Source organism: Netta rufina, assembly GCF_964035555.1.
Source record: "Netta rufina genome assembly, chromosome: 23".
Lineage (NCBI taxonomy): Eukaryota > Metazoa > Chordata > Aves > Anseriformes > Anatidae > Netta > Netta rufina.
Window position 1 is genome coordinate 2,298,727 of NC_140147.1, and position 27,630 is coordinate 2,326,356.

Here is a 27,630-nt window from a genome sequence, read left to right on the forward strand (position 1 = left end):
GCAGTGATTTTAGCAAAATTACTTGCTGGTACTTGAGCATTTGCACTGATTGCGATTTTATTTTGTAGCATTTTTCTGTTACCGTTGCTGCAGCGTGCGAAGTGCTTTGGGGGAATATCGGTGGGTGTTGTATAATCGACTCGAGCGGTGTGTTTATTGAAACTGCCTCAGCAAAACACAGCGTGTGTGGGAGCCAGTTCCAGCATGAAACTTCTCTGGAAACATTTTCAATGTAAATATCAACTTTTCTAGGGAGGTGGTGGACTCAATGGTGCAGCATTTTAAAGTGACAATATTTGGGGACCGTAGACCAGTTTATGATGGGAAAAGAAGCCTTTATACAGCCAATCCGCTTCCTGTGGCCACTACTGGGGTAAGACAACTGGAAAAAAACACTGGTACTTTAACAGCTGCTTAGAAAAGCAAAAGAAACAAGCCCAACTTCTAATATTACTGAATTCAGAAAATATCGTGAGGTATCTGTGTTGAAATAGTCCTTTTAATGTATTTTCTGTAAATCCTAATATATGTAAACGCATTACATACATATTACATAAATATATTACATATATAGCATGTCGTAGTTGCATTCAGAACCTCCCCTAGAATTTAGTCATCTCTCTCTACAGCGTAATCTATTAGAGTTTTACAGACTGTAATGAAGCTTACAATGAAGTACTATTAATAAATTAAACTGCAGGTTCTTAGGAATGAAGAGTTTTCTAATTCAAGATGACAGTTCCACGAACCACATCTACAGTTCCCTTTATGTTGTGCATTGAATTAGGTACTTCATCAAATGTGCTATATCCTAATTATCTCAGTTTTTGAGTCTCTGGCCTATTTATGGGAAGGAGTGAGAATACCTGTCCATCAATCAAAACAAATGGATTCTTGGTGTGTGTTGTTAAAAGCAGATCCTGAGATCTGTCCTTTTGCAGGGACAGCAAATAATGAAGTATTTAGTTTCAGTCAAGACTTCTACATCCAAAATATATTGTGTCTTAAGGATGTTTGGTGCATATGTAGTGTTAGTAACTGCATTTAAGCTGTCAGACATAACTTCTGGATAAATCTTGCAGTCCAGCTCTTATCTATGTGTATTTTACTATAGGTATCTAACAGATTAATAGGGAGTTTTGAGGCACTGATACTTGCGAAGTAGATCCTCCTTTCCCAGCTTTCCAGTTCAATAAATACAAAGTAGATGTTCCTGCTCCAATACTGCCTCTGATTTCAGGTGTTAGAGGTGACAAACGCATCCTAGCAAACTCAAGAATTAAACTACTTTCTTTTTTCCCCTCAACCACCCAGGTGGATTTGGATGTGACATTACCAGGAGAAGGTGGAAAAGATCGTCCCTTCAAAGTGTCAATAAAGTTTGTTTCTCGGGTGAGCTGGCACTTGCTGCATGAAGTTTTGACAGGAAGAACCTTGCCTGAGCCTCTGGAACTAGACAAACCTATCAGCACTAACCCTGTTCATGCTGTCGATGTGGTGCTACGACACCTACCCTCCATGAAGTAGGTTCACTGTCTTCCTGCAGTCTGTCTTTACCTGAAGTATCCCCCTTGGGAGACCTTCATCCCTGTTTTTTCACAGGTGAAAAGAAAAAAATGATCATTCCCTCATGCAGCACACCTGATTAGTAGAAGCATGTATTTTTGTAGACGTTTAAACTTCAGAGCAGGTGGTGTGTTTGTTTGGAAAGCTCAAGAAACAGGAGATGCTTATATTAGGTCTTAATTGAAAGACGGAGAGTTTGCAGTATGCTAGAGCACTGCTTTCACATTTTCTGTTCAAAATGAGCCAAATGTTTTGTACCTGGTGACTATCTAAAAGCATGAGTCTCTAGTTCATTGATATACCCATCAATGGTGCATGGTTCTCATGATTTAAGTACATCGTTGAGACTAGATCCTGGCTTAACCATGGCTGTTGTTAATATCTCAGAACCCTGAAATATTAGAGAAGGTCCTATCAATTTTTGCCTTACTTGGGCCTTGGAATTTCCTTTTTGATTGCTGGCTCTACCTTTCACTGGTGTTTTTTGTTGGGTGTCACTGACTCTTAGAAATGATCTGTGGTTTTGTGGAAGCCAGTCTTCTTCAGCTACCCAGATCCTAAGGAAATGTGAAAGACTTGTGTCTGTACTAATGCCTGTACCTTTAAAATGTAAGGAAGCATGGAGGTTTGTGAACTTTTCTGGTCAAAAAGCATTAGTTTCTCTAGTTCTTTGTTACCACTGCAGTTTTAATGCAATGAACACAGAGATGTAATAAAATGTTCACTAATAAAACATGCAAAATGATGTTTGAAGGTCAGTCCAGTATATACGGTGCTGTTGTACAGAATCTGTGCTGTGATGGAAGTTATGCTTAATAAAGTGGAAGATCAGAAAGGAGAAATTGTTTGCAAAAACTAGTAGACATTTTGTCTAAATTTACAAACACTGCAATGGAAACACCAGCATTCAGTGTATTGTTTAACCTTGACACTGATCCCAGTGCACAAAATGCCAAAAAAAAGGATAATGCCGTATGTTACGATCTCTTAAGACAGAGCTTTTTATCTTATATTGGGAAAGTGATAGCATAAATGTGTGGTCATCTGTTTTGGCTAGGTATACCCCTGTGGGCCGCTCCTTTTTCTCAGCTCCGGAAGGCTACGATCACCCCTTGGGTGGCGGCAGGGAGGTCTGGTTTGGATTCCATCAGTCTGTTCGGCCTGCCATGTGGAAGATGATGCTCAATATTGATGGTGAGTTGGGGTTCGGAGTGGAGAATAAAGATCATAATTCTTGCCTCTAAGAACACAAATAACCTTGAAATTCAGTCTGTTTACTGTCACGTGCTTGTGTTTATGATACCTAAAACTTAGGTAGTAGATTAACTTCTGCTGCCTTCTGTACAGAAGGATGTAGTAACCGGGAGCCATCTGCACTAATTTCTTGCCTTTTTTGTAAAGAGGAGTTAAAATAGGTTGGGGTATTTTGCTAGAATTTGTACCAGAATAAGCAAACTTCAATCTCTTTGTGTGCAAGGGATTTTCATCTGAAAAATACATTAGTCTTGTGGCTAGGTTTAAAAATTGAGTGTTTGTAATATCCTTATAAAATGGAACGTAAACTGGAAAGGCAATCTGTTGCAGAAGTTGTAATGACAACAGTCCAGTGAGATTGTAATAATAAAGTGTATGCATGCATACTTTGGCTTGAAAGGCCTAGCATAGCTTGTTTTCATATTCCTATGTTGGTGCATCCACAGTTAGACAAATTGCGTAAGAGTCTTTGTGTGGCTGTCCACAGTAGGTGGTGTTCAGTGCTTACAAGGAAACTGTGAAGTGTATCACAAATACCTATGTAAATGGGGCTAATTAAGGTGGGCTTTCTTATGCTAAATCAGGTCTGCTTTGCAACACTTTATTGAATGTACTTGAGATCGGCTGGTGCATGTGCCAGACTCCTTGTGCCTGTAGGCACTCCGAGGCTGCCTGGTAGCTAAAACCCCTATTGCAAAATGTCAGGGTTTGAGATGCAGGTGCTGCTGAAAAGTTTCAGTAATTCACGTTCTGTTCTCACTGCCTGTTTGAAATGCTTCCTAAAACCAATGTAAATAGCCTGACTTCTTGAACTTTGTTAAACACTCCAAGTCAGGTTGCGTGTAGGGTCTGTCTTAAAGTGTAATGAAAATGTCACGTATTACTGAGCTTTCAGAACAAAAATGTGCATGTCCACTGCTGTGCTTTGCCTGAACTGTGGATGATACTCATTTGACTTCAGATGGGTTTGCTCTTTTTAAAATTACCATTCAAAGAGCAACTATGACTTAGTTATTCTTTGAAAAAGGAATGTAAAAATATTTCCAGTTTGAGAAATCTCCAATCCTAGCATGTGTGCTAGGTACTGAGATAACTACAGGTCAAGGAGGGCAAGAGTATTAATTTGTACCAATTTATGATGCACTGTGCCATTACCTTCTGTGAAGGGAGTTTTTCCTGTCAATGTTAAATAGCATAGTAGTTATTCCTGCAGTAAAACTTTTTCAATCCCTTCTGGGAGTGAGGCACTCAATAACTTTGTCTTTAAGCCACAGTTTATAGGCCGATCACCTTACATTGTGGTTTAGGCTGGAAGGATTACCTTCAAATCCCATTGTATGTTTTTTTTTCTGTTGTTTAACTTCATGCAAGGTTCGTTGCAAAATCCGTTCCTCTCTCTCTGCATCGTTTTTGCTGCTATGGGAGACGAACGGCGCGCTGCCAGCCGCTGGGGGTGTAAGCTATTTGTGTTCATTCAGTAGTCGGCATCCGGAGGTGGTGGCCGGCGTGCGTCATGCGAAGCTGGCAGCCTGCTGCAGTGACACACGTCTGGAGAATGTTTGGTTGTATCAGCACGGAGATGTGGCGGTTTGGGTACATGACATCGGGGAAACTGAAAGTGCTTGTCTACTATTTAACTTCTCTTGTTGCTATTTAAAGTTTGAAACGTATGGATTATCTTATATTAGAGCCACAGCCTGGTGCTACCTCGCATTTCTTGCTAAAAGGTGGTGTTTCGGTTGCTTATAACTTTGCTAGGCACATTTTTTGTGGTCTTCCTTCTGTGGAATGAGTCAGCTGTCCTGCTTAAATACAGGATGTTGTCACTTAGTGTGACTGGGGCGTTAGTATGCAGGGAGGGTGGGAGGTACTGGGAGATCAAGGGTTTCACTAAGCACTACACTCACATAATTCATGTACTTAAAAATTGTGCTTGTGTAGCTAGCAAATACTCAAGTAATTGAGCAGATCTCATATTGACAAAATCATGTCACATATTGCTTGTAGCTCGATACAGAGTTGACCAAGAGTGTTTCTTAGGGACGTTACAGCTCTCTAGAAATAAATGTTACCTGGGGAAATACCCTTCCAAAACCCAGAAATGCAAAGTAGTAGTAGGATGACGATGCCGGTGACTGACGTGTCACTGTGGGTTTTGTTTGTGTGTTTAGTGCAAACCTTGCTAATCTGTTTTGAAAGTGAGTGCTGCACAATATCTTGTTGGGGATTAGTTGGAATCTTTAAAAACATTCATTTATCTACTGCTTGACAGCATTCTGACTTGCCTTTTTTACACGTGATATTTTGTTCTTTTTAGTTTCTGCCACTGCCTTCTACAAAGCACAACCTGTAATTCAATTTATGTGTGAAGTTCTTGACATTCATAATATTGATGAACAACCAAGACCTCTGACTGATTCTCATCGGGTAAAATTCACCAAAGAGATAAAGGGTGAGTAGAAATGTAACTGTCCTGTCCCAGGTAACTCAAGCTAATTCCAAGAATTTGCTCTAACTGGAAACCTTCTAGTTAGCATTCATCAGAAGGGCCCTGGGACTGCTAGGAGAATTGCAGCACGTGTTTGTAGTTCTAGTCCTGAACGAGACGATGTGGCTCTGCAGAAATGAAAAATGAGAGATGTTCCCAGTGGCTTAAAGAGGGAAAGGGCAAGCGTGTTGTTTATTGCCTGGTTAGAGGTAAGTGGCTGTTGCCTGCTGGCTGGCTAACCTTTTAGAGGCAGGGGTCATCAAGGCCGTAGTGGTATTGTGCTGTAGGTTTCCCGCTGTTTAAATGCTGAGGTAAAATGAACATTGATTTCAAAGCTAACATCATTGATTCTTGGAGAGTATGCCATTGCGGTGGCTACTTCTTCTAATAACTGATTGCCTTATGGAAAAATAAGTACCACTTGATAACTTGCAGCTGAAGGCCAAATTCCATTCCAGAGAATTGCATAAGCCACTGGTTAGAGCAGTTGCACTCCATACATGCTACTTTGCTTTGTGTTTTCCCATATCCTTTCATTCCAGCGTAATTTGCAGAGAGAGAAGCTTTGAAAGAGTTCAGCTCTTCAAAGCTCTGCTCTGAAATGCTTGTTTTACCTGATGCAAGACTAGACTCTATTGAAATACTGGCCAGCAAATAATAAATCTGAACTACAGTCACAAACTGATGCGCTCGTGGAATAGTCATTAGCTGGGAAAAACAAAAAAGCCACCCTTAGGGAAATATTTCTAGTAGTCCTAATGTGCTTCCTTTTTACATTTGTCTGTCTTCATTCTGGAAGGCCAATAACTGGAGAATGAGAAGCTGCCTCTTCTCATGCCTCAGACACTCTGTCACCATAGTCAGAAAATATTAAAAGGTTACCTTTGCTGTCAATATTTATTTTCTTATTGCTGCAATATCAGGAAACTCCAGCCAAGATGTGATTATGTATAGTGAAACAAACCCTGCGTTAAAGAATTTGCAGTCTCTGTGAGCAGCTCTGAGGGAGGGTAGTGTCTTCTTTGGTGTCACAGCAGATTAATGACAAAGCACTGAATGGGTTCCAGATATTGGTGTATTCAAAGTGCTTCATGGCTCATCTTTTGTATATTCTTTTCATGCTATATCGGGTCAATGGTAGCTTATTTTTTTTGATGATGCCATCCTCTAAGTAATAATGATGTTAATGTTGCAATTAGTGCTGTCAGGAATCAGTGAAGCACATTTAAATCTTCTCTGGGATGTCTGTGTACCAAGTAAAGTGGTCGTGGTATCTCCTCTCTGGGACTAAGGGACCTGATTTGATCTGGGGTATTCAGTCTGGTCCACAATCCACATGAGCCTTGGCAAGACGAATCATCCTGCTTTCTCTAAAGCTTCTGTTAGTGGATGGTAGTGGAATAATTTGGGTAGCAATGCTGTTTCCAACTGCCTTGTCTTCCGTGGGGCTAGGGAAAAGCATAACAATGTGGCCATGCTATGCAGCACCTGCGTGATAAGCTCAATACTTCCAGCAGATGTTGAGTCTGCTCTGTGTATGCTACAGGCAGTCAGCGCTTGCAGTTTATAGAAATAACTGCTGAAAATCTGATGAGGCTGCTCTTGTTGCCGTCAGTATTTACTGTGGTTAGACAGTAATGTCTGGTGAGCCTGTGGCATATAGGGTGGGTGCTTCTAGACTAGATCTTCAGCTGCTCAAAAGCTAAAGGAACTTGGTGAAAAGTGAAGAAAATTATAGGCTGGCTGTGGTTGCAAGGCTAGGAAAAGTGAACATAAGGGAGAAATCTGCCTTTGCCCTTTTAATTTTATTGTAACTGCTGGTTTTAAAGGGAAATACAGCACTGAGAACGAGAACAAAAGGATACAGTAAAAACAGCACTCTCTATCTGAGGTTAGTCATATGTCTGCTAAACGAAACTGCAGTGAGAAATTCAGATGACATTAAATGTTAAATACTTTACATTGATATGTTTTTGAGGAAAATACCTGATTAGTCAGAAATCCACTTAAAATGAAAGCAAGATGTTTAGAGCATAATAATTTTTTGTACTGTGCTGCTTGAGCTCTGACCATGACAGCTGCTAGATTCGAACATACTCATAAGAAAACTTGTGTCTCCTGTGAAAACTTTTGTATAGCTATGACTTTTTTTGTATTTCTGTGCAGGTCTAAAGGTAGAAGTGACTCATTGTGGAACGATGAGGCGGAAATACCGTGTTTGCAATGTAACAAGAAGGCCTGCAAGTCATCAAACGTAAGATGCTTTTTGTCAGAGCATAAAATGTGTAATAGCTTGGCACTGAATATGTAATGGGATTTAATATTCATTTGGGGAGTGTTGATACTTGCCAACTAAGCTCTTGATAAGTTTGATTAAAACATATATTTCTTCAGCTTTCCTTTACAGTTAGAAAATGGACAGACTGTGGAGAGAACAGTAGCACAGTATTTCAGAGAGAAATACAACCTTCAGCTGAAATATCCTCATCTTCCCTGCCTACAAGTGGGACAGGAACAGAAACACACCTACCTGCCTTTAGAAGTAATGAATTTATTCTGATAAATTGCTCGTTATTGGTAGGCGGTATCTTTTTGCAGGATATTAAGAAGTAGTGTGCTTCGGTACAAGCATGTTTGCATATTTACATATTATTTATTTGCTTTTTGTTTTATTTTACCATTGACTACGTTTTTAAGGAGCTTTAAAGATTAAACGACTGCATGCTTTTGCTTAGCTCTAAACACCTTGGAGGTGTATTTTATAATGGTAGCATAGTACTGTATGCGTATCATGTGTTGGGATCTGTTTCTCAATGTGGATTTTTCTTCAAGGTATGTAATATCGTGGCTGGCCAGCGGTGTATCAAGAAGCTAACAGACAATCAGACATCGACTATGATAAAGGCCACAGCAAGATCTGCTCCAGATAGGCAAGAGGAAATAAGCAGATTGGTTAGTTCTTAAATTTCAGTTTGGTGTGACCCTACTCAGTAAATGACACTGGACTAAACCACACTAATGCCTTGACCACAGCCTGACAGTTCTTTTACTGGATCACAGCCTACTGCTTATTTGCAAAAAATACCTTAGGTTGTGTTCTTCAAGCCACCTGTAGATTTCCTGAGTGAGTAACTGAATGTTTGACTGCTTTCCTCAGTACAGACTAAATATTTTCACCAGAGAACTCCAACATATATCTTTATCTTTTTATATATCTGCTGCTGAATTCAGTCACTCTAAACAGTAGTGTTTTAGCTGCCTGGGAATATAAAGCTTGAATATTTTTAGTTGAATATTCTTATAAACAGTTCTGAAATGGTCTGCTTTTGAGCTGACATGTAACATGTAAAAACTCTTCTAGGTGAGAAGTGCAAATTACGATGCAGATCCATTTGTGCAAGAGTTCCAGTTCAAAGTCCGGGATGAGATGGCCCATGTGACAGGGCGTGTGCTCCCAGCTCCAATGCTGCAGTATGGAGGACGGGTGAGGATTTTGTGGTTTTATTTTTGGGTCTGTTATGGTTTTCAAAGAGTTATTTCCCACGCACATCAATGATTTTAACCGCTTCAGTTGCCTTGTGCAGTACAGGGATCAGTACAAATGGCCAGCTTTGTTTTTTCTTGCCCTAAAACTGTAAATAGCATAGGTTTTCCCAGTTTCATTCACTTGCATGTCAGTGTGTTTTTCCTGTTTCCACAGAATCGAACAGTGGCAACCCCAAGCCATGGAGTATGGGACATGCGAGGGAAGCAGTTCCACACTGGTGTTGAGATCAAAATGTGGGCTATAGCTTGCTTTGCAACGCAGAGACAGTGCAGAGAAGAAATACTGAAGTAAGGCATGTCATAGTTCAGGCTTTGGACAGTTCTCTTAATGAAACCATTTAGTGAAAGCATGAACACAGCAAATCTAATAAGCGTTTCACCTGGCTTTACACTTCTAAGATGTTAGGAAGAGAATTCAAGCCACTTCTTTGCTGGAAGCTACGCTGTTTCAGTCCTGTGACATTGCTGCTTTAGATTTTAGCATCTTGAATGGAATATGAGAGGCCTCTAAATGTTTTTTTCCGGTTCTGTTTTGGTATTTGAAAGCTGTATGGCCACCACATAATGTGTTTTAAAAATGCTGCTTTAAAAGTTAAGTGGAGTCCTTTTCTTCGAATACCACAGTTCTTCTGCCCTCTTATGCTTTGGTTGACATGTGTTCTTGCTGGTGCAACAATCCAGTAAACTTCTCATCTTTAGGGGTTTTACAGATCAGCTGCGCAAGATCTCCAAGGATGCCGGGATGCCGATCCAAGGCCAGCCCTGTTTCTGCAAATATGCCCAGGGTGCAGACAGCGTGGAGCCCATGTTTCGACACCTCAAGAACACCTATTCAGGGCTTCAGCTCATCATTGTCATCCTACCAGGGAAAACACCAGTATATGGTAAGAGAATACTTCTGTATATACCTGTTTCGTCAAGTATCATTCTTACAGATGCCCAGCATGTATTAGAAAATTCTTCAGGACCATTCTTCAGACATAAGAGGCCAGTGCTTTGTCTGAAGTTAAAGTATATTGGAAGCAATTCTGAGCATGCAGCTAAATTTGAAGTTATTTTGTAGATTATCTACATTGCAATTATTGTGATGTAATCTAAGATGAAAACATACCGGTAGTTTCAAATGGACTCAATGTGCATCCTAATATTTGCTTCACAGCGGAGGTGAAGCGTGTGGGAGATACACTACTGGGAATGGCCACACAGTGTGTTCAAGTCAAAAATGTGATTAAAACATCTCCGCAGACCCTTTCAAACCTGTGCCTGAAGATTAATGTTAAATTAGGAGGAATCAACAACATCCTTGTACCTCATCAACGGTAAGAATCATTGTGGAGATTCTTTTGGGTTTTGTTTTAACAAATGTGGTTAAGTTTGATGTTTAGCACCCAAAACTTAAATGTACCCAAAATTTAGCTTGAAGTAGCCTTCTGGTAGTATGTGAGAATGAGACGGAATTAAACTTTGTCTCGTATGGGCCCTGAATAGTTGTTGGCCTGTGAGCTGTCTTAAATGTTTTTCCAAATGTTTGATCAATATCAAAAATGTGAAGAGCAGCTGCAGTTCTAGAGATGAAATATTACTGCAATTAGAAGTTTTCTGCAGGTTTAGGAGTATGCAACACATCACAGAGAAACGTACCTCTTGGTTAGCATACCAATGTGCTGCTAGTAAGGGTAGAAGTATACTGGAGGCATCCTGCTTCTCCCACTTTATTAGGCTAAGTAATTCATCTCACACTTGTTTTTTGCATGGGTGATCTGTGCTCTGTTTGTGCTTATGTTCCATTTGCTTGGAAGCCTTCAGTAGGGTTGGGTAAGTCCAAGCCATGTGTCCTCCCATCCTTCTCCTATGCTTCATTCTGAAGAAGCACAAGTCTGTCAGTCCTGAAAACAAGGAATTCTGATGGTTTCTAACCTTTACTAGAGCATGTCTATTCTTCAAGAGTGGAAATGTGCATAATGCAAGCCAGAAAAACTTACCGGGTGCAAGTTTTAGGAATTTTCCTGAGACTTTCTTAAACCTTGGAATCAGTCTAAACATGAAGCAATGGTGCATGGAGCATATTTTGAAGGTGCTGGGAGATGATCCTGCTGCCTTATATCCTGTAAGCCAGAATAATGTGTGTGCTGCTGCACCCGGCCATCTGTTGCATGGCTGATACAGCACAGAAGCAGTGCTTAGCTGGCCTCACAGCACTAGTGTAATCAACTGGTAGAATAATAATTTCTGTAATATACTGTCTGTAAAGGTGTAGCTCTTTGGCTTTTCTCCACTGGAATCATGCTGCAGTTACAGGCAGTGTGACTTGGAATGACCGTTACAGCATTGTAGAAGTTTACATCTCGTGCACAAAGATTTCATTGTTAGGTCTGGACAGAGTACCTGATAAGAAAGTCTCTCTGTGCAGCTTAGCTGAAACAGAAACAAAGCCCCATATTGAGCAATAACCTTGCACCAACTGTTCATCTGCAAGTGTGACTTAGCACTTTTTTTTTTTTTCTTTTGAAGACCTTCTGTGTTCCAGCAGCCAGTGATCTTTCTGGGAGCCGATGTCACTCACCCTCCTGCTGGAGATGGAAAGAAGCCTTCCATAGCTGCTGTAAGTTTTATTAAATCAGCATTGTTATTTCATCTTGGGTAAATGTTAGAACAGTAAAGGCATCTATGACTGTCAAATATCTTTCAGGACTTATTCCAGTTCTTTGGTACACATTTCCAATATTATTAGAAATCATTTATTTAAAAGGAAAACACTGCTTGATACTTTTTATTAGCATTTTATTTTTAAATTAAAGTAAAATGGCAGTCATATTAAACAGAATATTCTTGCAGAAATATTGTAAAGGAAATAATGCAGCTTTGAGATGTTTGTTAATAATATCGTATTTCTGAAAGAGGAAGGCTTAATTAAGGCCTAGTTTGGCATGATTATTCTTGATGTGTTTTAACTTGTGTGTTGGTATGGTCCAGGAGACCACCAGAGAGGTGGTTGAAGGCTTGTTATGTGGTCAGTCCATTGCTAATCTGTCCCTGTGGTATTTTACTTGCTATTGTTTGCAGTTACGGAAACTGCCTCTTTGCCTTAAGTAACTAAGGCAAACTGGAATGTTTCTCCATGTAGAAGGTGAGAAAACATCAAAGGAAAAAAGTCAGTTTCTTGATTATAAGAACATGCATTAGTGTACTGTCAATAGAGGGGAAGACTCTAGGCAGATAACTTCTGCAGATCTGTTTCAGAGTGCCTGGAGGGCAAGTTACATACCTCTTGTCAAAAGGTATTAAACCTGTACCTACCACAAGTTCCAGTTAAAATGTTACTGTAGTTATTTTAAGCAAGCATCTTTTACTTGAAAATTGCTTTTCTTTTTTTTCTTTGCCATTTAATTTTTTTATAGATTTGATCTTGTAGCTTTTAGTCATGTAATGTTCCCCTGAAGGTTGTAGGTAGTATGGATGCTCATCCAAGCCGGTACTGTGCCACAGTGCGTGTTCAGCGACCCCGGCAGGAAATCATCCAAGACCTGGCCTCCATGGTTAGGGAGCTTCTCATCCAGTTCTACAAGTCAACACGGTTCAAGCCCACACGTATCATCTTTTACAGAGATGGGGTCTCCGAAGGACAGTTTCGACAGGTTGGTTCATCTGTTGGGTTTTTGAAACACTTTATATAATTAATTCCTGTCCTCCTGTGTGAATGAGCTGTACTGCTTATATTTGTACTGAGATATCACAAAATAATTGAGCCTTTTTAGGAGAGATTTTCTTAAGTATGTTGGGTAAGAAAAGTTGCAACTTCTTTCCTGTCTGGGAAGACAAACTCTTGGATCTTGGGAAAAAAGATATTTCTTATTACTCCCTAAGATTAATCATTGTGTGACAAAGTTGAACCTAGTGTTAACTACAAACTATTTATTAAGCATTTTGTGTAGAATACAATGTGACAAAAAACTAAACTGTTCTGTTCATGTGCTTGTAGGTTTTGTATTATGAACTGCTAGCCATTAGGGAAGCCTGCATCAGTTTGGAGAAGGATTACCAGCCTGGAATAACCTATATTGTGGTGCAGAAACGACATCATACACGATTGTTCTGTGCGGACAGAACAGAAAGGGTAATCATTGTCCTATCTCATACAAGCTTGATGTCAAGCACGTATACTGCTATAGAAAATAACAGCATGGGCTTCTCTGTCAGACTGCTCGTGCTTGCATCCAGGGAAGATGTTGAATTGATGGGTACAAAATGTGACACCAAATTGGAAAATCACTGACTTTTTTTTTTAAAACAAAAAAGGCTTTGTCACAGTACACATTGGTACTAATTTTTAACAGTGAATTGTAACTACCTAAAGCCAAGTCTACAGCAGTCTTTAATTGAAGAAAATGCAAAATGATGGAATCCTTAACGCTTCTGTTATGAATGAGTCAGTCCTAACTTAAGCTCACAATTCAAAATGTAAATGTACACACAGCTTTTTCTGGGTTTCTGGCATTGAAGGTTCTGAAGTTCTGGATGCAATAATCTGTGTTGAGATGATAAAGAGCAAATACAGTATCCATGTCACACATTCTAGGTTACTGTATTGACACATTCCAGACAGTGCTGAGGCAGTTCTTTCTCTGAAATGTTGCATGTTTTAAATGCAAACTTCTATTTTTAATTAGAGTTGAGGTGTATAAACAGTTGTTAGCTACACAGTTTTTAACAAACCTTTTATTTAGGTTGGACGAAGTGGCAATATTCCAGCTGGAACAACTGTAGATACAGACATTACACATCCATATGAGTTTGATTTTTACCTCTGCAGCCACGCTGGAATACAGGTACGATTGTCTTGTAAGGGTGAATTCAGAACGCTCTCATTTTCTCCCTTTTGTGAAAAATGTACTTACAAACAGTTCCTTAGTAGGGAAAAGCCATTTAGCGCTGTTCTGAGACATCACATTATTGTTGGACTAATAGTATTAATTATTTGTTTTAAGAGGTGGTCTCTGCTACGTTCAAAACTTACACTTTGTGTAGTGTAAGGCAATGTTTGTTTGCTGACTAAATGCAGACTAGTGAGTTGCAGACTAGAAATGAAATCTACCAATGGGGTGATATCGGTTAAAAATAGAAAAAGTTCACTCTTTTTATCATTCTTCACTTTATCATGTGATTCTGTGGCCGTGTTGTTGTAAGCTCTGTTTAGGCTAAGTAGGTATGTTTTCTTCTCCTGTTTTGAATCACTGCAGTGTTTTTATTCAGAGGTCAAAACATCTACTGCTTTTCTCCTTACATACCTTTATGCTAGGTCTGGCCAAGCTAGCTTTAGTCCCCTTTGGAAGGGAAAAAAAAATATATCAATATAAGTTGCAGCAGAAGTGTCAGCTGTAAGTGCAGCTCGTTGTTATAGCAAGCCACAAGTCAGTCTGTACTAAACTGAGATTTTATCTATCCTTAGGGGAAAAAAGGATTTCTAGACTGGCTAAAATACAGCTATTGATATAACCTGGTTACACCGTAAAGTTTAGCTCTAGTGCATCACATCCTTTGAGGGAGAAGCAGGAGGGAAAAGGAGCGTTCCTTTATTCCAGAGCGATGTCGTTTCAAAGTAATTGCATGTCAGTCATTTAATGGAGAATTTCCAAGAGCTCCTAAGAACTCTGCACAGCATTCAGTGCTTGTTATGGTCTGGAAGGAATTGTTAAGGTAGTAAAGGTGAAAGTCAGCCTGCATCTGGTTGATGTACAAGTATCTGTTTCAGCATAATGCCAAAGAGCAATTGTAACTCTTAAACCTGTAGGCACGATGACATTGTGTAAAGCAAGGAAGTGCATGTTTTATACAGAACTCCCTAGGTAACTTCTGAAATACTGGAACCGTTTCTAGTCTTCGTACTAGAAGTTAGGGGTACTAAGGAACTGGAAAGAGTTAAATGCAACAGTTATTTCTGTAAAATGTCTCGGTGAAAAACAGTTTTAATTGAGGGTAGTTAAGAGGTGGTGTAATCAGTTTAGTCATGTTGGAAGCAGGCTTCAATTGTTAAGGGTTACCTAAAAGGTATGTGGGCTTTTTTTACACAGGCAATGGTAATTGAAGTAACATAATACGAACAGTAGACATTTATTAATCTCTACATACATTTAGGGCTGACATAAGCCTGAAATTTCCTTGGCTGCTGTTACCAAGGAATTCAGACCAGACAGTCTGGCCCTTTCTGAGCTTAAAAAACTGACTTGATTGCATGGAAAAAAAAACAGCTAAGTGAACTGATGTTCCCTTCTTCTTAGGGTACCAGCCGTCCCTCACACTATCATGTTTTGTGGGATGATAACTGTTTTACTGCAGATGAACTTCAGCTGCTGACTTACCAGCTCTGCCACACGTATGTGCGCTGTACACGATCAGTTTCTATACCTGCACCAGCGTATTATGCTCACCTGGTAGCATTCAGAGCACGATACCATCTTGTGGACAAAGAACATGACAGGTAAAGAAAAATACACGTGCTTTAAGATCTTGTCCGTTTTGGTCTCTGCTCCGTTGTCAGGCATAAGGCTATCTGACCGTAGGTAATTACCTCTCATTTTGCAGTTAATTTGTGTTAACTCTGTGACTAGACTTAAGTTACTCATTCCTGACAACTAGTGCTGAGTATCAGATGAGTGGGTTGGTGGATTCTACTGGGTAACACTCAGATTAAAAGAATTAAGTATAGTGTCATAAAGCAGTTTTTACTTCGATGTGGTCTGAAGGAGCCAAGCCACACATCTAGTTTTTTTGCTTTAGAATTAGAGTATTCATGAATGAAGCAAATGTTAAGTTTCTTGCACATAACTGTGCTTTGTATGTCACAAGTATATCGACAATTTTAAGTTGATGAAATATTTTCAATGAGGTATTTTTAGATGAACAAATTAAACAAGGTAAAAGGATTTGTCTGTTCGCTTTTTTTGTTCGCTGTTTTGTTTTTTTTCTATTTGTTTCTATTAATATTGCCATATTACCCTCCAGAATGCTGAAGAGATGCAAAGGCAGCTTTTAACTGGAATTAATATGATTTATAGCCCTGCTTGTCTTCATTTGTCTCCATTCTCTTGCAGTGCTGAAGGAAGCCATGTTTCAGGACAAAGCAATGGCAGAGATCCGCAGGCCCTCGCGAAGGCTGTACAAATTCACCAAGACACCTTACGCACGATGTACTTCGCTTAAGTCAATAAAATGGGAGCATACTCACTGAGAAGGAAGAACTGAAAAATTAAGCCACATACAATGTATGTTTCCAGTGGGGTTGGTTTATGGGGTGTGCCTCCGATCATGCTGAAGTTGACACTGTGCAGGGGCGAGAGGCTAACCCTTAAATTGACACAAGGAAGATTGTTTACTTCATCGAGGAACACAGCACTATTATGCAATATGAAACCAGCCAACTGCTTTCTTGGCGCGGTCTCCTGTAGGAAGCACCGCCATCATTTTTTTTTTTTATTTCTCGTAGTTTAACCCTCTTATGCCTTTACCTCAAGTTGCTCGGCAGCACAACTATCTTTGCAAAAAAAAAAAAAAAAAAAAAAAGGATGGTGTAATTAAAAAAAAAAAAAATAGCAAACAACCTTTACAAGAACAATCACAATGATTGTTTGGGAGAGGAAAGTGTGCAAAAAAAAAAATTTCTTTTTTTTACCCCACTGCATTGAGGAATCTTTCTCTCAATATTGCCATCAGCGTTCGAATGTGAACATATCTGAGTACATTTGAATGTACAGCACTAACTAGAAAAAAATTGAAGGGAGGGAAGATGTTTTGCACACTAATCCAATAATTTGAACATAGTTTAGCCAACTGCTGCCTTTGTCTTTCTTCACAGCTTTGGAGTCCTCAGCTCCAATAGTTCCCTTCTAAAAAGCAAACAAAGCTAGTGGTATTATGTGCAGGCAGTAGTGAACCAAACTCTTCTTGCTCCCTGGTGAATTTACTAAAGCTGCTGTTTTACCTAGTCCAAAAGTTTCAATTATTTTCTATCTGGCAAGTCAAATATCTTGAAGCTTCACGTGAGATCAGATGTCCCAAGTTTTATGGGATTACATATAGTAAACACCAGAACTGAAACTTTAGAGCTAAGGTCTTTTTGGAAAAAGAAAAATGCTAGTTTACTTGCTGCCTCTCACACCTTAATGTGATTTCATATGTATGTTTTTGAAGTTTAGCTTCCTTTTGTTTCTTTTATATTTATTAGAGTAATAATAATGCTTTAATTTAATTATTACAGAACATATGGTCAACATCAACTTTTATTTTTTAGAAATGTAACCATGTTTATTTTTAAAAAAAACTGACAACTTGTTTTTGCTATCTTTTAGTGCAATAAGCGTTCTAAAGGAAATCTGTGTCCATTGAGCTGTACTAAAGCAGTGTTTGTACCACTAACTGTGGGATAATGGACACCTCCATGATTTTAAAAGGACAAAGTAAAAGCCTTAATTTTGAAAGGAAAGTTTTATAGTCAGAAGGAATCTTGCATTTTCCTTTTTTAAATCAAAAAAAAAAAAAGCAAAAATGCTTCTAGAACTCTGCAAGCTTTACTTGTCACTGCAGTATTTTGATTTAACAAAGGAATTGGCCGTATTTTTGGCTTCGAAATGTGGAGGATATTTGAAGTAAATGAAAAGGGTTTTTTATTAAGATCTAAGTTTTTACATGCTTAATTAAATCTATTTGACATCAATAAAATGTCTGGAATTATTAAAAGTTTTTAGGCTTTTTTCCTCTTTGATAATGACTTTCCTTTTAAAATTAAGTTATTGGTAACTTCATTTCACTTTGCAAATAAAGTAAGAGGGCTGGGATAGTTCTAACTTCAAATCACTGAAATGTGAAACAAACTAATGGGACTCTTTCATTCCACTTTAAAGGTAAAACAATATTTAAGATGTCAGAGATGAGCATTTATTCAGTGAGGGGACTGGGGAGTTTTGCACTTTGTAAACTCGTGAACTGCATTTTTGACTGTTTTTATTTGCACTGGTTCATAGTATATATATTCTGCAGATCGTTTATATGGGCATTGCTGTTATCCCAGCCCTTCTGAACTCCACCTGCTCTCCACATGAAAACCAGTGGGTTGGTATAAGTAGCTTATCTCCTGTCATTTATCTCCTGAAATCCGTTGTTTGCCAATATACTGTATTTTGAGCCTAAAATCTGAGCCCGTTTTGCTTCAACAGGCATGAATCTCCCCCACCTTTTCTGCCAGAAAACAAAGTACTGTATTTTGTGCATCTGTATATTGTATGGAAATGTACGTAGTGCTGTTCACAACACTGTCTCAAAGAGCTTTACTAAACAGTGTATATACGTATTTTATCTCCCAGTATCCAGGAAGATAACGTTTTCAGCCTAACTTTGCAGTTACAATTGCACTGGAAATAGTCACGCCGGTGGGCAGTTCGACGGTGGCTTTTGGAGCTCCTCAGAACAGGTTTGGGGTGAGCAGGGGAGATTTGGCAGATCCCGAGTCTCCTGGGGGGCTGCACGCCTTAGCTGGATCTGCAGGTCCAGGGTTGTCCCAGCCGTGCTCCTTGGCTTCCTAATGCACTTACTTTCAGCGCCTTCAAGTAAAACTGCTGCAGGGAGGTTGGTGTGACTGAATAATCTGAGCAAGGTGGTTCCCGAAGAGATCTCTGAAATGCTTTTCGTAGTCAGTGACCTGATGGTTTTCTCTCAGAAGCACTCTAGCTAGTAGTTCTGTTTGTAAAAGGTTCAGGTTAGGGTTTTTACAGAAAATCAACGTTTTAAAAACAGAATTTTTTTAAAGAAGCTATTTTACAAAGATTTCTTGTGGATTTCTGGCGTTTAGATGAAAATTCCTTTTTAATCAGCCTTTTAATGCTCCTTTCAGAGACACTGTACACTTCTCATCCTGCCCACACTCAGTGACTATGATCTGAGAAGCTTTTTTTTGCTTTCTACTTTCACCAAAAAGAAAATAAGTTAAAGCAACTTCATTGGGAAAGTGACTTAAACGCTAGCTCGACAAGCAATTTTACCTGGTTTTCATGTGAAGAGTATTTGGAAGTTTTAATCTCTATTCTTGGTTTTGCAAATATCTACGTAAAGTGCCGATACTTATTTGTATTATGATATCAACTTACTGGCGTTGTGAGGGCCACACATTTATGATGCTGTAGCTGCTATATTTATTTAAATGGAGATGGACAATTACTGCACTAAGGAATGAGGAGAATAAGCAAGGAATCAAGGTTAGATAGATATCTTGTTTTTGTTTTCAAAAGAGAATTAATGGTGTGAAATATCAAGTGTAACAAAGGGTGCTGTCATTTTAACTGAGATTAAATAGCCAGATATTCTTCCTTTGTTTAAAAACATATATATTTTGATGTTTGCAGTTTGGGGGTGGGGGGTTGGGATAAATGGTACCTCATCTGTGGTGGCAGTTTCCGGTATATTTTCAGAGTATATGGATTTCTTTTATTTTTGTACCTGCTCTCCTTTTAAAAAAAAAAAAAGAAAAAAAATAATCTCAAATTTTATGTGCTGTTTGGGGACACCTCGAGTGGCGTACCAGATCCCCCCTCTCTCTTTCTGGGAGCTGTCCGTGTACAGCCCCAGGAGGGACGCGGGCAAAGGCTGACAGTTCTACTTTGCAGACGTGCTGGCCTCGTTCATATGCCTATCTAGAAAAAAAAAAATAAAAATAAATACACAGGTTCCTATCTCCTAAGACACCGTACCAGTTTACCAGACCGAGACCTCGCTTGTACTTACAAGTGCCACTCATTGTTTCCGTGGCTGGTAGGGCATCGGCCATGCAGAGCGGGAGCTGCAGCGCTGGTACCGTGCCAAAACGGGACCCACTCCCCCAGGATGGAGCCTTGCCGAACCCTGTGATCTCTAGAGACTAGTAGATCCAAAGTTGGAAGGGAGTAGAGCGTTGTGTAGTCGAGGTGTTAAAACTTGCAACATCTGCTAACAGAATGACTGACTCCACTGTAAGTAGCTTTTTTTTTGGTTTGTTTTTCTGTAGGGCACTTCAGCTGTGGCCATTCTACTCAGGATCGCTGTTAAATGTCTCATTGGGTTGAACGCGTTCAAAAGTTGTTTCTGCAGAGCTCATTCTGGCATCCTTTCTGGAAGTTTGGCCGTAGAAGTGTTTTTTCAGGAGTAAAGTGGGTTTCTGAAAGCTGTCAGTCAAATTAGTTCAAGATGCGATTGGTCCTAAGCTCGATTCGCTTCGTGTACAAATTTCTGTCCTATAAAGTGGTTAATGCAAGATACCAGATACTCATCTTCTGTACCAATTCCAACTCTGAATACTGGTTTTCTACTAGTCCTGAAGTTCACTCTGGTGAAATTCCAAGCTCTGACTACAGTTCAAAAAGCTTGAGGCCTTTTTTTTTTTTTTTTTTTTTTTTTTACACTTCCTTCATGTCTTGTCCTCTTTTGATATTTTCTCAGTTTTGTGAACTGAGGGTTTAGAACTTTACTCAAAGCACTTTTGTAACCAAGGAATCAAAAGCTCAGATTGTGTACCTTGAAACTATCAATTTGGTTTTTGGAGATCATTATTTCTAAACGGCCGTCTTGGTCTCTGCTCGCGCCAGGCAGATCCTCTGTCCCTTCCAGTGCTCTGGAGTTCTTTGGCTGCTACTGGCAGATTGATTGGATCCAGTGAAAAAATCCGTAGGGATGTCAAAGGGAAAAACCCCCTGTCTTTCTTTTTACCCAAAGACGGTACTTTAGGTCAGTGTTGGGTATTAGGATAACGTTTTTGTTTCGGCACACGTTGAAATAAAACTCCCCTTAGCCAATTCGCTCATTTTTTTGTAAGCCTGAAAAAAAATAGTGGTTAGAGCTTGAGCTAATTGATGCTTTCTGCTAGTAGATGATTTTGTATTTTGTTGGTATTTGAGTTATGAGAGAGATGCGTGTAGGATCCTGAACTTTACCTCCCTAGCAGAATCTCAAGAATCCCAATCTCTATAACACTAAAACAAAAATGTTTGTCCCTGGGTAGGCGAAGGTGCATATGGAAGGGAAGGAATTGCAGGAGGGAGGCTTGCAAGGGAGAAATGTTGAAGCATCACTTAGAGAGGAACGAGGGTGTTGGTGGAGAGACTCCATCCGCTTTGCATCCCATGTGCCCTGGCCTTTTCAAATTTTGGCTGAGGAGCCCCTCAGCTAACACGGGTAGTTAAAGGGTCCTTTTAAAAACAAAGTGGTTCCACTGTTTAAAACTTGGAGTGATTTTTATTTTTTTTAAGCAAGACAGTCCTCAGAAAGTGCCTTTTTAGAAGATGGTGCTGTAGATTTTTATTTTCCAGTTGTACGTGGCTGAAAATTTACGATAAATAATTGAAAATGCCAAGTGTTTGACGGTATCTTTCAGGTACTCTCAAGCATCAGTTTCTCTGAGTCAGGACCAAGAATAACCTGGAAGGTGTTTTCATGTGGAGGGAAAGGCATTGAGGAGCGATCACCAAATTCAGCTGGTAGGCTAGAATCAGTTTTGATACTTAGTCAATGCAATTTGCCCCTTCACATTGAGGGGGCACGTGGCTGGGGGGAGGCTGTAGGAGGAGCAGCAGCACGGGGACGCTCCGGGCGTGAAATAGCATCCCTAACTTGTGAAGGATGTTGTCTCCTAGATGTAGCAAGCACCCAAAGATGAATTAGGCAAGCTGAAAGCTCTCTGAAGACTTAACGAGACGGTCAGTCCTACTGTGAGCAGACGTCACACGGCTTGTATTTTAAAGGAGTGATTTGCATATATTATTGGGACTTATTCCTAACTGTGAGTTCTGGTGTAACAGCCTGGTGGGGTGGGTGATGCTGCCCTGGTCAGACGGTTGAAGATGCTGTGGGTCCATAGTGAGTTTGGTGAGCATTCCTCCAGTCAGGAAAAGCTGTAGACTAGACTATTAAACACTGCACCTCAGTAACCTTGTAATGCTGCATAAAGTAATAATAATAGCAAAGTTCTGCTTTGATTACACTGTAATGTGCTTGCACATGCCTGCAAAAAAATACACACAACTTTCATTTTTGTAATGGTCTTAGTAGCAGTTTTCAGACTTTTTCTTTTATGATGAACCTTGTCCTTTATTGTGGTGTTTCTGTATATTTATTGGTAATCTGTGTGCAGCTCGTAGGTCTGTATGTCTGGTCTGTATGTTGCCTTTAACACTTATTTTTAGGTGGGAGAAGTTTCTGAATGTTTTTTTTTTCTTCTCTGAAGTCAGCTTAACTCTTAAGTCATGTTTGAGAAGATACTGAATAAAACAACTTGATAGACAGCCTAATTTAATTGGTAACTTGTTTTTTAAGTTGAAAGCTAAAATGAGTTTGTGTTCATTTTTATTACTGTTCATACACTATTGGGCATTTAAGATGTAGAATAATTTGATGTCAGGATATTTCTGAGTATCAGGAGCTTAAGCATAAAATTTCCACTTCAATTGCAAGTGGTATCGTTGCAGGAGTATGTTTTGTGTCCAGGCTTTTCCTAGGAACAAGCAGAGCTTTTTAACACCTATTAACTAGGACACAATCAATGAAACAGTTTGGGTGTACAATTCAAGAGCGGGGACAGTGACCCTTGTCTGGGGTTGCTGACACCCCTATGTCTGAAGGGACTCTGTCAGATTAGCTGGCAAAATAACGCTGCTGCTTGTGCTACCCACAGAGGCCACGAAACAAATACCTAACTTTTAGCTGTGTACATTTCTTCTGATTGAAGTTAAAGAAAGGAACTGATGTTTCTCGTAGCTGAACAACTTTCTTGTTTTAGTACAGTGCCCAATGCGACTTTCTTGGTATTTAAGCTTGCAATGATTTTGAATTTTATGTTCCCAATTTCTTAATGTTGTTAGGCTAGGATTTAGAAAGCTTTTTTAGTCTAAATTCTGAGCCAAAATTGTCTTCTATCCTTTTTAGTAGTAGCTGTTTTTATCTTTTAGACTAAAAAGGGCCAAAAATCTTGTACCATCAGCTTGTTTGCAGCAATACTCTCCATCTCTTCCCTTGCCTATGAACCAGTTTCTTTTCTATCTGTATTTAGATTTACTGAAGCTGTTGAGATTTGTAAATTCCTGCCTTCTCTTTCTATACATTGCAAATGTGATCAAAAGAAATGAAATGGATAGGCTTGCATCTGACGATGCTGGTTTCTGTCAGGCACGGATCTCTTCCGAGAAGTCTTGCCTTGCTGATGAACTGTAGCACATATGGGTTTAATTACAATAGAAATGGTCTGTGTATTTCTTTTGCATTCATTGGAGGGTGCATGATGCTTTAACGTATCCAATTTAAATACAAGCTAATAAATTGCTGAAGATGTAGACACGTGAGTATAATATTTCAAGTGAAGAAAGAAAAATCCTCATTTTTTCCCGGCAAAGTTTGAGATTTTCTGTAATTGATACTGCTCATAGTAAATTGTGCTGTGCTGGGATTAATCCTAAAATTGAACTGACTCAGCTGTATGTTTTATGAAAAGGAGAAGAAATGGTAGTGGTGACTATGCTATCAAACCAATAGCTGAAAGCTCTGGAAATGCAAGGAGGAAACTTGGCTTCCTCCCCCACGAGCTGAATATACTGAAAAAATCTTATGCTGCTAGAGCCTTGTGAACCTGTACCTTTGTATCCGCAGTTTACTCGAGTCCCCACAAGTGACTACTTCAAAAAAACTCATCCAAGAGGAGGGAGGGAAGCTTTTTTCCTGCATTTTTTAAGCAAGAGCGCCTGTTCACCTCCATAATAAAGGAACACGCTGAGAAGCCGGTGGCAGTGCCTGGAACAGCTGTGCAGTTAAATCAGCTTATCTGTGCTCTGGATCAAAATCTTGAAGCTACCTTACTTGGTTCGAAACATAAAAATCCAGTAGGTCGGTGCTATTTGAAACAACGGAGCCAAGGGGTTTTGCGAGCAATATCTAACCCCTCTGTTACACGCAGATGCTCTGATAGATTTCTGGTTATTATCTGCTGATGTGTGCCTGGCTACCGAGAAAAGCAGCAGGCAGTCGTGGAGTGAATGTTGCTGTAGCACTGCAGTCGCTCTGCTCTTCCTCAGCTCTTAACCTACCTCCCCGCTTCCCTCGTGCAGGATCGCTGCTGTCTGTGTGGAATTAGCGATGTTGAGGACGTTGGAGCTGTGAGGCATCAGCTCTGCCTGGAGGAGAGGCGTGGTGGCGATGAAAGCAGCTGCCTGTAGGGATAAAGGCTTTGGTAGAGGTTGGCTGGGTGTTAAGTGAGCTATGGTCGGCCCGAGCCCTTCAGGGAAGCTGATGGGAGCCTGAAATGGTAAATTCAGTGTCCCGGACTGTTTGTGTCAGACTTGAACTCATTGAGAGCAAGCATGTGCCTTTTTCTGATCAAGGACAGAAGCTGGAAAAACTTGCATTCGCATTGATAATGTGGTTAATATTTTTCTTGAACCGGTCTTAAACGTGAAGTCCTTGGTCAGAATGGAGTTTGTTTTGGGTTGAATTAATCAAAATGAGCCCTGAATTAGAACTACCCAGACAGGAGGAGCTTTTAAAAGAAGTGGTTTCTGGAGAGCAATGTCATCGAATAAACGTACTTCCTGGTAGACTTGCAATTTTTTAAAGAAACTTTAACTTTGATATGTTTCTCTGTTGAGAATCATTAATTCTGCCTTTGTTTGAATGTTGCCTGTCCTGTAACGTCTTCACTCTTCGCTGTGCTCCCGCAGCTTTCTGTACACTCCTTTGCTCCTTTCCCCTGCCCCGTCTGGTGACTGTAAGGACCTGAGGAATGTTGTCTGGTGAATGTAGGGGAGCAGTGCAGAAGTCTGGTGAAGTGGGAACGCGGTGGCGAGGATTAAACATCACGGATGGTAATTCTTTTAGAGCCATCTTGCCAGCAGCTGAGGGTAGTGATGTCTGTGCACAGAGCTGTGTGGTGTCGGGTATGGAAAGGTTTAGCAAAGTGGTGTGAGAGGGAGAAAAGAGCCTCTCCTGTTACATCAAGGTAGCGAAGGCAAGGCTGTTGTATGCTGGGTGCTGCACAAAAGAAGGCACCTTGTGACCTTAGGGACTGGTTCAGGCTTAAAGCTGCTGTGAAAGTGGAGTTTGAGAGAAAAATGGAGGAGCTTTTTAGATGGCTTATATTTTATGCAGCTTTAAGGTGCTGGTGGGTTATCCAGCCAGGAACTCAGCAATTGATGCTGGCTCTGAAACGGGTTCCCTCTCAGACTTCGGGTAAGTGGTTTTGTCTCTGGTTTTTGCCCTACCTAAGAAATGGATGAGCTGACTCACGTCGCCTTACGAGAGCTAATATAAGTGTTCTGAGGATGAATCATGCTGTGGAAGTGCTAAATCCTTGATACACACCTGTGCAACTTCTTACAAGTTTGCTTCTTCACTTAATACAGTTCTGTTTGAAGTCTGTCCGTCTCTGACATGAGCCTGTGCTCTTTGCTTATATCTCATCGCAGCAATGCCCAAGGAAGGCATTTGGGATTGGTCTCATAATGTTTACCTGCTGCTTTCTTTTCAGATGATCTTCTGTTTCCATTTGTTGCAAAATAGACTCAGATGGCAAGTTTATTTAAATGAAAGGTTTATTTTCCATTGCTGAGGATAATATAGGTCTTTCATACACATTTGGTAGTTGAAAAATAACTACTGCAATACTATCTAGCAACACAGAAAAATATGATTATGTTGAATTTAGGGCTGTGCTAGCCCATAAATCATAGGTCCACAACCAATTTAAATACAGATGTGCACAAATTAGATATTAAGATACTTATTAATAATCTTTCATAATGCTTACACTTGCAAATCTCTTAAATATGTTCAGAACCAATTGCTTTGATATTAAAATTGATGTTTTGCAGGTTAATGCTTGCCCAGACGTACGAGTGAAGTAATATCCACTGGGGCAGTGCTAAATTTAAACTTTTGAAGTTTTTGAACCCGATGGTGTGCAAGCAAAGTAGAAACTTGAGTAGTGCTCCTTAAGTGGAGAGGAGAATTGAGTGCTGGAAAAATCTCAGTGTGAGGAAGACTGCTAGAGATGAAGTTTGTCTTCTGGCCTCTGGCAGCTCTGCAGTCATGAATGGCTTCTGTAGGGTAATCGGTTTTGTACATCACTTCCCTCCTGTGGCTATAGTTCTCAGTTTTCTTTGGACTTGATTTCTATTCTTCAGCAAAATGTTCTCATTCTGCAGTTTTCAGTGTTGAATCTAGCCTTGAGAAAACTTAATGGTGTTTTTCTGTAGATAAACCTGCTTCTAGAAAGTTGCGTTTTCTGTCTGTTTTGCAGACAACTGTGAAAAGCCAGCCTCAGCACAGCAATAGAGTTGACAGAACAAGTTCTTAGTCCGAGATGATTTTACAGGCTTGTTGCCCAGCCTCTGCTGCCACGATCAGTGACACCAGTATACAGACCCTGTGTTCTGCAGGTCAGGCAACGAACTTTGGGCTCACACAGGGTATAGATCTCCTCCTGGCGCTTGTATTCTTGTCTCTTCCCGTGGTGTAAGCAGTTAAGCTTGCCCCCAGGTAGCCTGTTGGTGGATAAATGGTATTGTTGGGGAGCGGGGGGAGCTAGGCTGTTTGAATGGCCTAAAGGCGTTTTGATCATAGATAAGAACATTGTCTATCAAGAGGTATTACTATCAAGCTTTCACTGTAATTGGTAGCATTCAGTTATGAGCCAGTATGGGTATTAAAATATCTTCAGGAGATGCTGGCTCAGGTGGCATAGTGTGTGCCATAAACATTGCTAGTGATCAATCTGTATTTGTGTAGGAGACTTCTGGAAGCAATGTTGTGCATATAAATTTTGCGTATTTAATAACATGTTTAAATGAAAAAATAAAATAAAATTGTGCTGTTTGGGATTCCTTTTCAGAATAAAATTCTAATAAAGCAGTCCGGTGGATTGAGATTCCCTTCTATGTGTATGTCTTGCTCTTTCTCCTATGCTGGTAACTGCTCCCCTCTCGTGACGGTGTCACATTGCTGAAGCAGGAAGCCGAATGTGTTCCCACCATGAAGGTACCGGGGCTTGTCAAAGCAAAAGGGAATTGTTTCAAGAGTAAAGTAGAGCTGTGACTTGAGACGTTGCACAAATCGATTGTAGACGGATAGCAAACAAACTGGTAAAAGCCTTTATTTTTACTTAACCATCTTGACCATGTGTGCCTATTTGTATTGCGGATGTGGGCTGCAGCCATGCGGGGTGGGAGGGAAACCATGCGTCGGTGTGTTCTGAGGTGTGCGCGCGAAGCAGAAGGGGTGTCCTCTGCCCGTTCTCCCTTTCCAGAGAAATTGTTCTTGCCAAAATTTTCTACCTGTTGCAAGAGTTGCTTTCTTTTCAGCACAGTAAAATGTCAACTTTCACTGTCCCTCCCCTCTGGTAGGCATCTGTAACCTCTGTACGACTGTGTATAGTACACACAACAGTCATCAGATCTCTGCTGGCTTTAGATACCATCAAGTTGGGTGTATTGTAAAACCAACCGTATTCATTTGAAAAAAAAATAAATTTTTTTTGAAATGCGGATGTGATACTTTATTTTATTACGCTTGCATCGTTTGAGTTGCTTCCCGAAGCATGGATGGAGATGGAGGTGGTGGAGCGAGTTGGGTCAGAGCTGGGCGGTAGCTTTGGGGGGAGCACAGGGCACGACCCCCAAGCCTTTGTCAGAAAGTGATTTTACTTTCAGCCTTGGGTTTGGTTTGACTGAATGCCATTAATTAATTTTCTTAAAAGCTAAGAGAGCCTTGAAGCGCTCAGAGGG

General features: G+C 40.1%; 1 protein-coding gene across 2 annotated transcripts in view; it reads left to right on the forward strand.

Moving 5' to 3' along the window:
• Positions 1 to 27,390, forward strand: part of AGO3 (argonaute RISC catalytic component 3) — a 38,298-nt gene extending 10,908 nt beyond the window's left edge. Inside the window, exons 3-19 of one of the 2 annotated variants that reach the window (XM_084300631.1) lie at positions 253 to 373; positions 1,315 to 1,523; positions 2,624 to 2,760; positions 5,138 to 5,272; positions 7,475 to 7,562; positions 7,703 to 7,850; positions 8,141 to 8,260; positions 8,670 to 8,792; positions 9,009 to 9,142; positions 9,554 to 9,738; positions 10,014 to 10,173; positions 11,366 to 11,456; positions 12,295 to 12,489; positions 12,834 to 12,968; positions 13,579 to 13,680; positions 15,130 to 15,329; positions 15,943 to 27,390. In XM_084300631.1, coding sequence (XP_084156757.1) covers positions 253 to 373; positions 1,315 to 1,523; positions 2,624 to 2,760; positions 5,138 to 5,272; positions 7,475 to 7,562; positions 7,703 to 7,850; positions 8,141 to 8,260; positions 8,670 to 8,792; positions 9,009 to 9,142; positions 9,554 to 9,738; positions 10,014 to 10,173; positions 11,366 to 11,456; positions 12,295 to 12,489; positions 12,834 to 12,968; positions 13,579 to 13,680; positions 15,130 to 15,329; positions 15,943 to 16,051 — 2,392 coding nt within the window. In that variant the 3' untranslated portion in view covers positions 16,052 to 27,390. Of the gene's footprint in view, positions 1 to 252; positions 374 to 1,314; positions 1,524 to 2,623; positions 2,761 to 5,137; positions 5,273 to 7,474; positions 7,563 to 7,702; positions 7,851 to 8,140; positions 8,261 to 8,669; positions 8,793 to 9,008; positions 9,143 to 9,553; positions 9,739 to 10,013; positions 10,174 to 11,365; positions 11,457 to 12,294; positions 12,490 to 12,833; positions 12,969 to 13,578; positions 13,681 to 15,129; positions 15,330 to 15,942 lie in introns of those variants that run through there. The other variant, XM_084300632.1, reaches the window with a different exon arrangement.
• The last annotated feature ends 240 nt before the right edge of the window (positions 27,391 to 27,630 follow it).